Genomic DNA, 16,798 nt, shown 5'->3' with positions numbered 1-16,798 from the left:
GAAACAACTCATTAGTTCACGATGAAAATGAGACTGTTCCTTCTGACCACCAGCATGATCCTGTCCCTCAAGGACCTGAAGAGGATACAAATGTCATCCAAGGACACCACTCACCTGAACCCAGGCGTTCCAACAGAGAGAGGCGTGTTCCACACAGATTTACCTATGATGAGTTGGGGAAACCCTTGATCCTTGCCCTTAGCTCGTTTTTTGAAAGCCTTCAAGATGTCATTATCCCAGTGTCTAACAGCCCCTATCAAGTCCCTTGTAGTGTTTAGTGTGCATGCAGGGACTCATGCAGTAAGAGGGGGAGGATGTAACCCGGGTTAGTTAAACTCCAGGTTATTTGTAGTTGCTTTAAAAGTGATGTTTATATGATGTATTTATGTTCTAAATGTTTCTTTTAAAATTTAAATTCATGACTGTTTTTCCTCAAGAGTTGAGCAGTAAAAACAAACCTGTATATGTGTTATTGTCCCTTTTAATGAGGTGGCAATTGTTTAGCGCTATTTTTCTGTGAGCCAAAAAGCTGACAGGAGTGTGCATCTTACCTCAGCGCGGATCTCTGCAAGTCCCCGCGATCGCTGCGTGTGTGCGAGCTGAAAGAGAAGAGAAGAACGAAAGAAATTAGAATTGAAGTGTTAAAAAAAACCCTCAGAACTCAGAAGTCAAAAAACTGAAGAGAAGAGACAGAGAGTGCGAAAAAACTGTCGGCAAGCTACGAGTTGAGTAGGACGACGTAAATTGTTGTGAATCAACTAAACGTTCAACATGCTAACAAGGTTCGAGTATTAGCTGCCTAGCTAGCTACCAGACAGCGACAAGACGAATGACAATGGGAATGTAAACGGATACCAATTATCTTGCAAGAGTCCTCCACCTGTGTCCTTAATCCTCGGTTCCTGTCCTTTCATCCATCTCCATCTCCATCTTGGTTGCTGCTCCCCTTCGGACTAGGGGTTGTCCACATCTTCATCTCCATCTCAATACTCACCGTTGGACTTTCACCGTTAAAGAGGGCGGTAGGACTTTGAGTGCACTCATTCAATTTTATTTTATTTATTTTGGCCTATTTTTCCGTTCATTTGAACTTTTGGGACAATTTACTTTAAATACCTGAGATCTCAGAGGTTTTTGTTATTTTCATTTAACATTTTTGTTTCAATTGTGGTCCAAATAACTAAGAAAGTTAAAACAACTGTATGCTTTGAGTTATGATGTATGAGATACTGTGATATTTCTGCAGTATTCACTTTAATTTACTTACCCTTTTTTTTTGAGAAATTGTCATGTGAAAGAGCTTTATGACAATATACTTTCTTTAAACTTTCATTCTGTTGTTGTGTGTTATTTGGGGTAGATTTTACTGGTCTAAATCAAAAATTAGTCTGGTAAATATGGGCAGTCTCCTCATCAAGTCTAGGTAAAGTTGAGCCTCATTCTTCCTATTTGATTTTTAGCACTGTCATAAAGTGACAGGTGCAGGAAGGGGTTACAAAGTGGTTTAGCTTTCTTAAATGTCATAAAAACAACAGAATCGGGAAGGAGAAGAGCAGCTCACGCCCATCTTCCGCTTTCTGATTAAGTGTGTCAGAGCAGCATGTATTGTGTGTTTCTCTGTAAAACGAACCTCCTTAAATGGACAAAAACATGACGACATTCGTTTGAGCAGGTAAGGAAGTTGTGGCAAAATAATGTTGAGGTTCATTTTGAATATGATAACCTTTTTTTTGCACTTTGCCAGAGCAAACAGGTGAAAAAAGTTGTGTGATGGATTACCGTTATTGTCTCTTATTTGCATGTGATGTTTCATTGACACAACAGTCTTTTCACCTTAAAAAACATCCTTAAGGAGGCTTACTATTAAAATGTCACAGAAACAGGAGGTAAAATGTGCTACTATTAATTCAAAAGTCACTTTGTAATGTTTACACAATACAAAATACAGCGAAGAAAACTGCTGAATCTTTCTCTATAATTCAGTCCCTCATAGCCCATTCCTTATAGTAAACTCTAAATTACTTGCTTTTTATTTTTAGCAAACAGGGTCAGCCCTTTATTATTATTATGTTAAAACAGTATTGTACGGATTGTAATTATATCACAGAACTGTCTGAAGGAGGCGGAGGAACAAGAGGGAAAGAACAAGGATATGAGAACAGGACAAAAGAGGAAACAAGTTGTACTTTTAATCACAAGGTCCCAGTTTCTTGGCAAACACAACTACACCCTGAGGTGAGAAGATGCTTTGAACTAAGAAACAGGTGGAACTGCAGTTTGCTTCAGGTAAGACACACGAACAACAACAATAAATGATTGAGTTAGTCACTTTAAAGAGTCAGCTTTGGAAAGAGTCGCTGTTATTTTTTGGTACAGGATAGATTTGCTTTAAAGAAACTCAAACTTGATGCTTCTGTTATAATGACGTTTAAAATGTTACTGTCAAAATGTTTCTAATTGGAAATGAATTGAACTAAAAATGTCAGTTTGCTGTTTAACATTTTAAAAGATTTCCTGAATTATTCCAACAATACAAAAACAGTTCAGTGTCTTTTACTTTGTAGATTCTGTGAAATGCTGGGACTATTCTGCTTAGAAAGAAAGAATTAAGATTTAAAGGACTTTGCTTTCTGTCTTCAGATTTTTCTACTACTTTCATCTTCGGAACAACCCTGAGGCCTTGTTAAAAGAGGTGTTAGATATAACACTGAAAGCAAATTGGAAGCTGATCAAAGTAATTCAAAGGACCAGCTTTCTGGACTGCAACAAGACGAAATGGGCTCTCTAATGCGTCTGCTGCAGCTAGTTACAGTTGCTCTTGGTGCTGTTCAACTCATCGGTGGCTACAGCTTTGACAACTGCATTGCGAAACCAAACTTAAATGGGAAAATTTTCCAATGTGTCAATCGAAAGGTCAAGACAATGGCTGCCATAATAAAGGACCTGCCACCATCTGTTGTCAACCTCACCATCTCCCACAACCTTGTGTGGCATATTCCCAACAACAGCTTTGCTCACCTACCAAACCTTCGAAAACTCAGCATTGACCAAAACAAGCTGGAGCTCATCGACCAGCTGGCTTTCCGAAACTTGTCAAATCTTCAGTCCCTTAATTTGTCCTTAAACAATTTACCACAACTTAACCCCTTATTGTTTGAGAACCTTAACAACCTCAGCTTCCTCTCATTGATGAACAACAACTTAAAGGAGCTCCCTGAGGGCATTTTCTCCGACGTCCTGCATCTAGAAACTTTACTATTGAGGAAAAACCATCTAACAAATTTCTCAAGGATTGTCAAGACTGTATCACATCTAAAGTATCTGAAGGTGCTCGATCTCGGCTCTAACAAATTGACCTCTCTGAGTCACTCAAATGTGTCTCTGCCTAAATCCGTCACTCAGTTGTTTCTAAGTAGAAATAATCTGTATAAATTAGGATGTACACCCTCATTTCTCAGCTGCATCAAGGAGCTGGATTTGTCTTACAATCGTAAGCTCCCTGCAATGGCTTTTCAAGGAGTGAATTTGAGCAGTGTAAATTGGCTGCACTTGCACTCAACAAGTGTCAATGTGGTGGAGTTTTTAAACATCAGCAACATGAATACAAGTTATATTGATTTCTCTGGCACTGGTCTAAATGACAGCCTGATCGGGGAAGTATGTGAATTGTTGAAAATAAGGATTAAGAAATTGAAACTAAGCGACAATGAGATTAAGAACATAACAAACGTCACACTGTCCAACTGTCCTAAAATTACTGGGGAGTTAGATCTATCCCGCAACCACCTGAAGCGCATGACATGCTTGAACTTTCTCAACAGACAAAAATATGTGAATACGTTTAAAGCAGAACACAACCTTCTCACTTCTCTCCCATCCTGCATGAGAAAAAAAATGGTTTATTTCAATAGTCTGGAAACGCTGAGCTATCGTTACAATCGCATCCTCTCAGTCTACGCCCATGCTTTCTATCACACACCGAATATCAAGACTCTGCAACTCAACATAAATAACATCGCTTTTCTTGATCACAAAGCCTTAAAAGGGCTGAAAAGCCTTGAGATCCTCCGACTGGACAATAACCTCCTGACGGATTTGTTCAAAGACACATTTGAGGATAATTTCAACCTGAAAACCCTTAATCTACGCAACAACCGTATTTCTGTCATATTTAACGGGACCTTCCTAAATCTAAGACATTTAAATATATTGGACCTTGGAGGTAATAAAATCTCTCAAATGCAGCCATCTGGCCTTGATGGTCTAAAAAACCTGTCGAAACTCTATCTAGATGGAAATAACCTGAAAACGATTGACACTTCATTCTATCATGCGTTTCAAGATACACTCACAGTCCTAGATCTACAAAGTAATCAGATTCGCTTCTTCACAGAAAAGCTCAATTCACCATTTATGAATCTCAGCAAACTGAGTGATCTGAAATTAGATGGGCAGCGGCCATATGGTCTAACTCTCATACCTCGCACTTTATTCCGTGGCCTCTATTCACTGAGATCTCTGTATCTCACGAACAACAAAATCTTTCATCTTGCTCCTGAAACCTTTGATGATCTGACAAGTTTACGCTTCCTTACACTTGATAACTGCTGTGTTGGGGTGGCACAGCTACAACCTGGGGTCTTCAAAAATCTGAGAAATTTGACCAAATTAGTTGTAGAAAATATGGGCATTCAGAATTTTTCCAAGGAGGTTTTCGGTAATCTTACAAACTTGCGCGTCCTTCAGCTCAATCGCAACGTGATGCAGAGCATTCCTGTAGATGCACTCGAGAGTTTACCTAAACTGGACTACCTTGACATTCGTAATATTCCTCTAACCTGCACCTGCAAGAACAACCTCTTGCAAAACTATACAGTGCATCACCCAAATGTCCAGGTGGTCTATCTCTACCATCTGAAATGTCCAGAGAATAGAAATCATAGCTTCTACTGCTTCGATACCAAAGTGTGTTACATTGATCTTGGAGAGTACCTGTTCTTTACCACTGCGGCTGTGATCTTCCTGTTTACTGTCGCTCCTTTACTTTATGTCAAACTTTACTGGAAAATGAAGTACGGCTACTATGTGTTCCGTTCCTGGTTTAGTGAGCAATGGAGCAGAATCAGAGAGAAGGAGGAAAACTGCAAATATGACGCATTCATCTCCTACAATTCTTCTGACGAAGATTGGGTCATGGATCAGTTGTTGCCCAAGCTCGAGGGAAACGGATCATCTTTTAAGCTCTGCCTACATCACAGGGACTTCGAACTGGGCCGGGACATCGTGGACAACATCGTCAATGCTGTGTACAGCAGCCGCAAAACTATCTGTGTGGTGAGCAGGAGCTTCCTGCGAAGTGAGTGGTGTTCTCTGGAAATTCAACTCGCAAGTTACAGACTCTTTGATGAGCACAGAGACGTTCTTCTGCTCGTCTTTCTGGAGCCAATCTACGAAAGGCAGCTGTCGTCCTATCACCGCATGAGGAAAGTGATGCTAAAAAAGACTTATCTGCAATGGCCGGGCTCAGACTGCATTAATCCCCCGCAGGCACAGGAGCTGTTTTGGAATCAGCTGCGCAGGGCAATAAGAACAGGGAGCAGACTTGAAACAGAGGAAAATGACAACGGTGAATGTGTTGCTCCAGAAAACAAGGAAACTAAATATTTTGAGAATGATTTTGATGAAAACTCTTACTTACTACCTTAAAATGACAGACTTACCTTATCTTCTTGTATTCTTTAATCACAATAAACCTGTTTGTATGTTAATAATTCCTTTTTAATTTGGCCATGAATGTGGTGTGAATGAGCAATCAGTAAAGCAAACCATCTTGTCTGTACAAACAAAGCAACAATATCATGTAATATCTTGTGATCAGTTAAGTTTTAATGTTTCAAACAGATTTTCTCCGTTATACACGCTTTTCAAACGCATTTAGAAGACACAAAAATATCAAACAGATTTCAAAATAGAACTACTTCAGGTAAAATTCTTCCTTTTTAGAGATTTTTCATTATAGCTCCAGTGTTTTTAATGTACATTTCTGCATAATAATAAAAAAAAGGCTCCAAAGATGCAATCTATGCATAATCTGGTGTTTCTGTATCTGTGTGTAAAATGGTGAAAAGAACAGGCAACTCTTAAGATGACAACTATTAGTTTGACATTTTATGTCGTTTCAAATAAAATATGAACAAATACTTATGAACAAAATATCTTGATGGTATGAATTAAGAAAGAAATGTCCACAGGCGTGTCAGAGTTTCACCACACATTTAGTACAGTCTCATAGGAGGGAAGGACCAGTGCTCAGGGCTCAGAAAGGAAGAAGATGAAGGTGCTGGGCTTCTGTCGAGCATGTAGGATGGGGGGTAATGCATCATGTCAGTGTGATAGGACCTGTAGTTTGGGCTATTTAAATGCTGACTGAATTGGCTGAAAGGCTGGAAGTAATTACCCTGAAGAAGATGGTGAATTTGAGGAGGGAAAGAGGAAGCAAGAGAGTGTGAGTCATTTCCAAATGTGGCCTGTTCCTGGGGAATTTTCATTGGTTCTGCTAAACGTCCGTCTAGTAGCTGTGTTGTGCTAGGAAATAAGGACTTAATGGTGTTGTAATGGTTCTGTGGTCCAAAGCTACTTTCTCTAGCTCCTCCAGTGTGGTTCATAAAGCTGTTTTCAAATGAATCAAACAGAACTGAGTCTTTGGTTTTTGACCTGTTGAAACTGTCACCCCAGTACTCAGAAGCTGAAGCTTTTCCCTCAGCGCTTAAGGTGGGAGGGCAAGCAAACAAATCCCTTGCTGAGGCTTCAGACGGTCCAAAATCCATCTCGAACCGAGGGGAGAAACTGGGTCTGATGGGCTCATCCACAGGGTTTGTTAACCACTCAGCAGTCTTCAGATGAAAAAACAAAAAGCACAAATCACAACAGCACCACCAAAGGAGAGTTAACATAAAAGCTATTGATTAAAATAATTTGAACTAGTTTAAGCAATATAAACTTAGAGGCCTGGTGTGTAGAATATAATAACATATCTGAATACCCCCACCTCACCCTCCACATTTAAAGGTATAAGGAAAAACCAGAGGGAGCAAAAAAACAACAAAGAGTTGCTCTAAAAGCCAATATTTGCTCTTTCCACTTTGGGACATTGTAATAACTTGAGGGTACAACATGTCAGAGGATGAGAAGGGGGATCATTGTCCTTTGAATGGAAACAGCAAACTTTATTTTCACAAGATTTGACACTGATGAACGAGTTGACTTTCCTATGAATTGTAGATTTAATTCCCTGCTAATGGATCTAATGTTACGGTACATGCTGGAACTTTAAGGCGTTACCTGATGTAGACTCTGTGGTGGCTGCGGACTGCACTTCCACTTAAATTGTCTACTTCTCGTTATTTTGACTGGAATGTCTAAAAAGAAGGAAACACAACTGAAAATTATAGATAACTTTAGTTGTGCTAACAAATGTTTCTTTTAAATAACTCTGTAGAATGATGTGAAACCATGCTGTTGAGGTACTCATGAAACTTTTACCACAAGGACTTCTTGTCAGTATTAGGCCCCTGTATTAACATTGTAGTAATGCTTCATTGTAAACATACATTGTATTAAAAAAAAATCCAGAATTTATTTGAAGTTGATGAAACTCTTGTTTTTTTCCCTTTAAATATTTAATTTGAGGGGACTTAACCAAAGAAATAACTTTTTATGAATGCCGTCTTTGGAGTGATGCTTTTAAAAGGGCCTTTATGGTGCATGTGCACGAGACAAAAACAAAAAAGTGTCCATGAGCATGCTGGACACTCGGTGTGTTTTGACAAATTAAGGTAAGTATTGACATTCAGGTACAACAACACATGACTGCTCTAACGATGGCTAATCACATAAAATATCATCATGCAGAATCAATACTGAGTGAAAAAAATGCTTTTCTTATGAACATTAAAGAGATTAAAAATCACAAACTTCACGTTTTAAACCATTTCAACAAAACATCCACATTAGTCTTAGTAAAAGTGAACTTATTACCAACATTAAATAGTTGGTAGACGGGAACCACAGTGTCTCTCAGAATTGTAGATGATAATATAACATAAAATAATAACATTATCACTTGCAAACAAAAAGCATTTTGAGAAAGTCGCCATTTATTTTACCTGGAGGCAAAAGGTCGTCTTCTTCAATCATGACCGGCTCCCGGTCCTGGACGGCCTGTGGGGGATCCATACCAAATCTCACACAGCGCTGCGCCTCACGGAGGTTTTCTTGGAGCCTGGGTCCGTGCTTCTCCTGCAGGGAGCCCAACAGCACCGCCCTGCACTCTGACACCAGGTCTCCCCTTCTCAGACGTGGGAAATACAGACACTCACACAAACGTGAAGCCACTGCACTGACAGACTTTGACACATCTTCAGGATCTCGTCCTCTGCGCTGTATATCAAAGCTGTCAGCAGTGGGTGAGCTGGAGATTTGAAGTGGACTTGGGTTGAGATCATCTGTTTGAGTCTGGTGGTCTTGATTCTTATAGAGTTGCTCAAGACCAGAAATCTTGTGTCTCTTTACCTTCACGTTTGAAGTCTTCACATTTTCTCTCTCAGCAAAAGGAGTCAGCTGTGACTCACTGTCCTTTTCAGATATAGCATGGTTGGTGTTCTTTGTTTTGGTCATTTCTGCACTGTGTTTAGGTGACAGGAAGCTTTTCAAACTTTCAGATGAAAGCTCAAGATGTTGCTGGGGTCTCTGTCCTGGTGTAATATCAGATCCTTGATTACTTAACTGAAGGTTTTTCCCTCCCTTCTGGCAGTCATTGCTGGTCTTTGCTTTCATTTTAAATGGCACAACATCATCAGCATCAGCAACCAACAAACTATCACTGGAACGCGGAGCAGGAATGTGAGATGTTGAAGACAGATTTGACATAACGTCCATCTTTTCTTTCACTTGCTGTCCAGTTTGCTCATGTTTGCGCTGCTCACTTAGCAGCCGCTCAATATCAATGGATTTCACCTCGTGATTGAACAGGCCATGATGTCCTATAAGCCGGCTGTCCGTGATGATGCTGGGCTCCTGTGCAGCAGGAACTGCACTTGAAATTGATGTATTTTTCTTTGAAGTCAAGTGACAGCTGTTCTGGAAATGCATCATGTCGTTCCTGATTTGGCGATGGCAGTGATGGAGGTATGATTTGGTCCTTGAGCTCTCTTTACAGTCACCTCTCAACTGACGACGTCTCTCCTTACGGGTCTTTAGACGTTTGACCCTGTGATGCTCATCTGCCTTACAATGATGGTTAAAATATTTGGAGTCTGCAGTCAAAGTTTTGACAGAGCAACACTTTTCATCTGTTGTTTTTGACTGCTTGTCGCAAAGATTTACGGCTTTATCTGACGAAGCACAGCCACAAAAGTGACTCATATTTGAAAGGGTTCTGTAGAGAGATAAATACAAAAAGTAACCCCCATGGAAATACAGGTGGAGATAAGTAGCCTCTACAGAATGCTGTTGCACTTGAGGGACATCCTTTCTACCAGCTAAGATAAAATAATGTTTTCATGGCTGAATCTTAATGTCGACTCCATGATGAAGATAATCCTCCAAAACTATGTCAACTATATTTTCTTTACTCAGTTTTTGTGAGTGCAGGTTATACTTAAAGCTTATTAAACCCTTAATTAAGCATATTTTTGATGAAGTCTGTACATTACAGTTAAATTAGCGAATTACATTTCAAAACATAATCAGTAAAAGAAACCAAACACATTTCATGCAGATTCATAGTGTTTCAGTTTGAACCATAATCATCAGCAAGAGAAGGGCTGAAAGAAAACCCCACAAAGCACTCCCAGATACCAACACTTCAAACCACATGTAACACCTTCTGAGGAACTTCTTTGCACAATGCCAATGTGTTATCACCATGAATGCAGCATTAAAATAGTTTCCGAGAGAGGGTCTGAACTATTCTCTTCTGAGGTTAATGCAAGAACTGAGTGGCTCATTTCCACAACACAATACATTAAAATCAGAGTAACTACAACCAGAAATGACCAGAAAACTTTCAGCTGGAGTAGGCCTACACACGGACAATGTTCGTGCCAGTTATTCAATGTGAAGTATGCTAAAGGTGTTTAATTTTGTTATTAGTGATACAGTAAACAAATCTAATATATTATACACCACATCTGCAAACATTTGAATCTTGAGTATCCTCGTACTTCAAACAGAAAATAATCAAGAATATGACCAGCTTACAGTGTGTCAATGAAAATGCAATTCTGATGTTGCTTATTGGATATAGATAAATAAAAATGTTTACTTAAAATGTGAGACGACACATGAAATTCAGTATTTTCCTCAACTTCCCTCATCTATTTTACACATTGCTTGGCGCTAAAAGTTTAAGAAGTTTAACGAGGGTCTTCTGCAACAAACTGAAGAAATATAAAAATATTGAACCAAACAGTTATCTCAACACTAAGTTATATCAATGCAAAATTATTGTCTATACTGTACTACTATGCCACTGCGCCCTCTGTCAGTTATCTGCGGTTACTGATAACTGACATTTTCGATTAACAACATCAGGTAAAATTTAACTTGAGGCACACGTGTATGAAGTTACAACTGCGAGGGTTAATAAACTACAGAAACTATCCCTATTGTTAAGCACATATAAATTAAGACAAAAGGAATATCTGAGTAACCATTGTTATAATGATGAAAAATCATAAATAAATCACGTTTTGCTTACCGAAATGCTTCGTGGTCGTTTGTAATCGCACATTAGACTGCCGTTGCCCGGCAACACGCTGCAGCTGCGTTTCTTTGCGCAGCACTGACTTCTATGAGCACTGACGAGTTGGACGAACCCACTTTTACAGACAAGGAGGTAACGGGGTCTAACTTCTAGTCATTTTTTCTAAGTTAAAATGTGCATAATTTCTTATTTTTCACTTGTTATATTCCAAGTTAAACATAAAACTTATAATGGTCATAAAATTGTAGGACAAGTTCTTAAATACTTGAAACAATTTTGTTGTTGCCCGTGGAAGAGAATGGTACAGACAGCCACAATGAAAATTTACTTCCTGAAGCTGAACTGGAGGGATAACGATATTTTGATTTAATGGTCGCCTTTGTTCACATATATTCCAGAATATATTCGTTATTCTCGTAAGCTCTGGCCTCCCCTTTTTTGCCCAATACTGCTTTTCAAATAATAATTTAGTGCCTTACTGCTATATTTTAAACAATATCTTTTGTTGCAGCAAGTAGGCTAGCTGCTGTGGCTAAGTCAGTCAACCACTATAGGTTACTTTAGCAATTAGGGCTGTAGGCCATTGATTAATTGGTTGGCTTCTGTTGCCAAAAATATCAAAAACTACGTGACTGCTTTCCAAGACAGGTAAAGCCAAAGTCATGAGTGCAGAAGACTCAAACCCAGCCGCCACACCCACTGCTTGTCAAGACATCCAAGGAGATGGACGATGGATTTCTATGGTATGTGAAATAGCATTGCTCGTATGAACTTTGTATGATTTGTCCTTTTGTGGGTTTGAAAACAAAAAGTGATATTAGTTATCCTTTTATTCAGATTTTAGAAACAGTTTGGCCTTGTGGGTTTTTTTAAATGAGAAAAACGTTGTTTGTTAGCTAATTGCTACAGATGTTCCAACAGATGTTGGAATTAGCTTACGGGAGTATATGTTTTTGGTTTTAAATTATGATTACAAGGGAACATAAAGTGATGTTTCATCCACTGAGACATTTTTTTTACCTAGAAAATGCCTTCAAATGTCTGTATCATCATAACAAAATAGGCCAAATGCTTTCATTTTTTTTGCTTCTTATAAGTTTTGTGTGCAATTTCCAAAGTAATTTTTTTTCCCATTTAACAACAATTGGTGTAATGCTTTATACTGAATAATGAAAAAATGGTCATCTGTCCTCATTCCTTTTCTATTTACAGCACAACCGCTTTGTGTCTGACAGCAAAGACAAAGAACCTGATGTCCTGTTTGTTGGAGACTCTCTCGTTCAGCTCATGCATGAGTTTGGGGTAAAACACTGATCGCGCCCATATCGATAGATCCAATAATATTTGGACAATTACACAGATTTTGTTATGGAACACTTGAATCAAAATCTGTGCCATGGACATGTGTGGAATAGTCGTTCATTATTCAAAATTTGGAATTGTTTTGCAATTATACATATGAATTTGGAAGCTGTTGCAGTAAAGCCCCAATATGCAGTCACACCAGCTCTGTACATGTGAGTGAGGTCACTCTTGGGTAGCAGAAACAAAACATAGTCATCAGAGCGATAGCAGGAACATTTAATGGTAAAAGCAACAGTTTGCTGCATTCTGAAAAAGAAAACGTATGCAGAGGAGCTCGGCAACAAAGTAGGCCCAGATGTCCACAGATGACTGTAATGGTGAATGACTGCAGCATCACATTGTTATAGGATGGGCAATAACATCTTCCAGTGGCTTCAGACGATTAATGCCTATAGGTGGTGTCAGAGAAGAAGGAAGTGACCAAAAAGTGTTTCTTCTGTGAGCCAGGAGTTTTTCAAAGTAATGAGGTGGAATATTCTGCAATAACATGGTCAATAACCTGATCTCAATCTGTGTGGGTGGCATTCTACCCACTCAAAATAAGATTGAAGAGAGAAAGTCTCATGAATAACTGAAGGCAGTCGTAGTCAAGGTCTGTCTAAGCACCACTAAGGAGAAAATCCAGTTTTTGATGCCCATGACTTACACAATTCAGGTAGTGATTGCCTGCAAATGATTCTTAGGAATATAAAAGATAAAAACTTGCATACAATTACAAATAAACCCCCTGAACATGGTTCTATATATTAAAAAAGACCAGAATCCCTAAACCCTCCCTCCTGTTTGGAAGTGCATGCTCTCATATTTAAGATGAGTCATCAGTTTACACATGTATTTATAATATAACTGTAACTTGCATATGTTTTAATTTAGCTAAAATATATAAATATGTAATTTTCCAAATATATATATGGACTTGACTGTGATGGCTCTAATAGATTTTCATTTTCCATAAACATGCTTTCAAATAATTTCTATTTATGCCCAATATTTTGATTTAAATTGTTTGTCCTGCAGATATGGCGACAGTTGTTCTCTCCTCTCCATTGCCTGAACTTCGGGGTGGGTGGTGATGCAACACAACATGTGCTGTGGAGGCTGAGCAATGGTGAACTGGATAACATCAGCCCAAAGGTTCAAAACACGGCCAAATATAGAGAACATGAGCATGCTTGTTTATTCACACAAAAGATTGATTGTGCTTGACTTTGTGCTAAAATAGAGATTCCAGGTACACTGACACCAAACTATCAGTGACATGTGCTCAGACATTCTGTCCCATCTCTTTTTGTTGCTGCAGGTTGTGGTGTTGTGGGTTGGCACGAACAATCACGGCCACACAGCTGAACAGATTTGTGGTGGTATCATGGCTATCGTCCAGGTCATCAAGAACAAGCTTCCCCACGCTCACACGCTTGTGCTTGTAGGTTTTTTGCGATGCATTCCTTAACGGAAGTTTTAATTGACTCAACTGCATGTTGGTTGAAAATAGAAAATGAAGTTCATACAACCATCAAACTCCATAGTGATGTCATCCCTTTTAGCAGCATCTCAGCTTTCTAAAACAAGGTAAACGGAGTTCTACAGACATTGCAGTAGTTCAGCTCCTAGATTATATGTGTGAACGGTTTTAAGATACTATATCTAACAAGCTGGACTTGTTTTGGTGAGGGCTGAGATGAATTACGTGACAGTGATGCATGTTTGGTGGCTCAACAAACTTAATTTGATTTCAGCTTACATTAGGGTACAAATCTGTGTCTGATTGCTTCTGATTTAGTCTTTTGTGAAACATTTCTTCAAATCTTAAACTAATTTTTTGCATTATTAGATTTATTTTAAGAGTAGAAATAAAATTGTTAAAAACATTGCCACATCTGTTTTTCCAGGGTTTACTGCCCAGAGGTAAAATGCCAAACCCTCTGCGAGAGCGAAACACCAAGGTGAACAAGCTAGTCCAGGATGCCGTATCATCTCTCCCCCACTCCTCCTTCCTCGATGTAGACCCTGGCTTTGTCCTGTCAAACGGTAGCATCTCCCACCAGGACATGTACGACTACCTTCACCTGACTCCTCATGGCTACAAAGCTGTGTGTGAACCTCTGCATGCTCATGTCAAGTCCATGCTTGACAAGCCTGCTGAGAACTGAGCACCCAGTTTACAAATGTACACTACCACAGTGGTCCTCGTCCCTGTTTCCAGAGAGCGTTGCACTCAGCTTATTAAGACTTTGAATGCTGCATAGGATCAACTGTCAAGGGCTAAGAGCAAGTTTTCTCTATAACCAGGGTTGGTGACCACTGTTACTGACAATGGGACCATAAGGTTTTTTTTTGTGTTTACAATACAGTCAGAAATGAAATATATTGTGCTATAGAGAGACAAAGCCCGCCCTGATTCCCACTTCCTTCTAGTTCACAAAACATTCTTGCTTTAAAGGATAATTTCATTTCACTGCCACATGATAGAAGGGATGAATAAGATGAGGGCAACTTCAAAGTGCAGATAACTGCTCAATTAGGAAAATAAAATGAAATTAAATCAAATGTTCAGTGGTTATGATTTAGATGAAATGATTTTATAGATATGCAGCAACTTTTTTTATTTTCACAAGTACATTCTGTAGGTCACACGTCGCTTGCTGCACCATGATGAAGTTTTATTTATAATAACCATGTGATGCAGATTTCAACCCTTCAGCTACAGCTCTCATGAACCTTCAAAGGTTTTTTTTTTCCCTTTGAATAGTGATTTCTTTGAAGGACTGAAGAAAGAAACCAACTAATGCATTTGTCTATCTGAGGCAACAGAAACACGATCTAGTTGGGACATGGTTTGGGACTCAGATTTGGACCAGGAAATGCTTACGTGCTCGATACAACTATCCTTGCAATTTGTCCTTTTTGTTTCTTAGTTACACATCACTACCGTTATTTGGCATTAGACGTTTTGTCTCTTCATAGCAGGAAAAGCACAGATGGAACCTCAAACATTAACTCTCTTTCATTGTTGCCCAGAATCCTCCCCTGAGACAGCATGCAGACAACCAAAACTGGATCTAGCTTACTGAACTGAAATGTGGTCATCACTAATGATATTGAATACATCTGTGCTTTTACTTTGTCTGCTGTGGAAAAAAAGGGGTCTATAGCTTTACTGTGATGCTTTTTTTGTTTTGCTTTGTTTTTTGTATTTGTTCATTTCAGTGACCAAAGGTTCTGACTTTGTCTACATGGCAAGTAATTGACCTGTCTGCCTGCTTTTCATCAAGTCACATAAGCTCATTATTGCCTTTTGTATGTTTTAACGTCACCTCTTATAACAGCAACAGCGGTTACATGTGAGTGACTGTTTTGTTGAGATCATAGATGTACCTGATTAGATTGTGAAGCTGTATTCATTCGTATCGTTGCTTGTGCTTAAAAGTCACTCTTTTCTACAGCATAATGGCTCATTCAACCATTAAAAATGCTTTCCTTTCCCCTGACATGCTTGAGCGCTTCTTGGATAGGGGTTGTCTTGCAAAACTCGAAATATGGTCCAGGATGGCAAGTTGTTTTAAGTGGTGAAAGAAATGCATTAAATTTCAAACAAGATGGTTTCAGTGTCCCTTGATTGATTTATTAGATCCATTTAACAACACTTTGCCACTGAAGCAGAGCTGCAGAACGTTTTCAAGCCTCAAAGATTGATCACCAACCATCTGGTTCATCAAGAGTACATATATGCTGCTTATGTCTTGTGGACATGGTCTGTGAATGTAACTGGTTTCTTCCTGTCCCAGATACGGTTCTGAAATATTAGAAGGGGGGAATGAACCTTGTTTTGTCCCCATCAATATCAGTCCTGACACATTAAAATAAAATAAAACATCGTTCTCACTGAGATAACGAACATAATCTGACATGTCACAGTTGGAGGTTGGTCCATTACAGTAACATTGACAGCTTGTGATCTGATGACTGACGCATATTAAGCCTAATTGTTCCTTCAAGCATGAAGTGCTTTCACCAAAACACATGGTTTGTATCCCTTTAACTTCTCCCAGGTTTATTAAAAAAAGTAACTGATACATGTGCAGGACAAAAGATGATACCAACTTGGATTAAGAAGTGTGTATGACTCACTCAGCTATTTGAATTAATACCACGACCGACTACTTGTATCGCAAAAACCCTGTGGATAACATTTCAATTCAGGTCACAGCAGAAACACCTCTGGCAATCAAATACTCTTGGGTTTTATTTTTCCAGGTCATTATCGTGTTAAATCTCATCTCATTTTCTCACGCCAACCAGTATTTACTCAAAAGCTTGATAAGACTTGTTGGCAAGGGTCCAATGTTCGTGTTATTCACAGCCGCCGATTGTAAATGTGATGGTTTGAACACGTTTCATACCGGTGGCAGATGATGAATGTGCCATGTATACGATTTCAGACATCAACACCATCCTTTATAAAGTTCCAGATCGACAAGGACTGCATTCATTTCCTTAACAGGAACTGAAGTTGGTGAACAATCGGGATTTCTTTACCTGGACCAACTGCTTTTTACTGATTTCACTACAACATGGGACCAAGGCTGCTTTTCCTATCAGTTCTTGTACTGATTATATTCACTGATCACAGCCAAGGTAGTGTATGATTTATCTGAGCTAATCTTTTCA

The 16,798-nt window shown here is 39.0% G+C and overlaps 3 protein-coding genes across 3 annotated transcripts; 2 read left to right on the top strand and 1 right to left on the bottom strand.

Moving 5' to 3' along the window:
• The first annotated feature begins 1,592 nt into the window (after positions 1-1,592).
• Positions 1,593-6,619, top strand: tlr21 (toll-like receptor 21). Its single transcript, XM_075465922.1, has 3 exons — positions 1,593-1,672; positions 2,108-2,286; positions 2,641-6,619. Exon 3 carries the CDS (start codon positions 2,776-2,778, stop codon positions 5,704-5,706), a length of 2,931 nt encoding a protein of 976 aa, XP_075322037.1. The 5' UTR covers positions 1,593-1,672; positions 2,108-2,286; positions 2,641-2,775; the 3' UTR covers positions 5,707-6,619.
• Positions 5,873-10,833, bottom strand: prr19 (proline rich 19). Its single transcript, XM_075465923.1, has 4 exons — positions 10,760-10,833; positions 8,166-9,436; positions 7,342-7,418; positions 5,873-6,893 (listed from the first exon to the last, which is right to left on the bottom strand). Exons 2-4 carry the CDS (start codon positions 9,421-9,423, stop codon positions 6,276-6,278), a joined length of 1,953 nt encoding a protein of 650 aa, XP_075322038.1. The 5' UTR covers positions 9,424-9,436; positions 10,760-10,833; the 3' UTR covers positions 5,873-6,275.
• Positions 10,834-11,099: 266 nt separating this feature from the next.
• Positions 11,100-15,730, top strand: pafah1b3 (platelet-activating factor acetylhydrolase, isoform Ib, gamma subunit). Its single transcript, XM_075465924.1, has 6 exons — positions 11,100-11,181; positions 11,410-11,508; positions 11,978-12,067; positions 13,148-13,264; positions 13,431-13,553; positions 14,020-15,730. Exons 2-6 carry the CDS (start codon positions 11,428-11,430, stop codon positions 14,278-14,280), a joined length of 672 nt encoding a protein of 223 aa, XP_075322039.1. The 5' UTR covers positions 11,100-11,181; positions 11,410-11,427; the 3' UTR covers positions 14,281-15,730.
• The last annotated feature ends 1,068 nt before the right edge of the window (positions 15,731-16,798 follow it).

The sequence above is a fragment of the Odontesthes bonariensis genome, chromosome 5 (assembly GCF_027942865.1).
Source record: "Odontesthes bonariensis isolate fOdoBon6 chromosome 5, fOdoBon6.hap1, whole genome shotgun sequence".
In the NCBI taxonomy this organism is placed as follows: domain Eukaryota; kingdom Metazoa; phylum Chordata; class Actinopteri; order Atheriniformes; family Atherinopsidae; genus Odontesthes; species Odontesthes bonariensis.
This window is presented reverse-complemented; position numbering and strand designations above follow the sequence as displayed.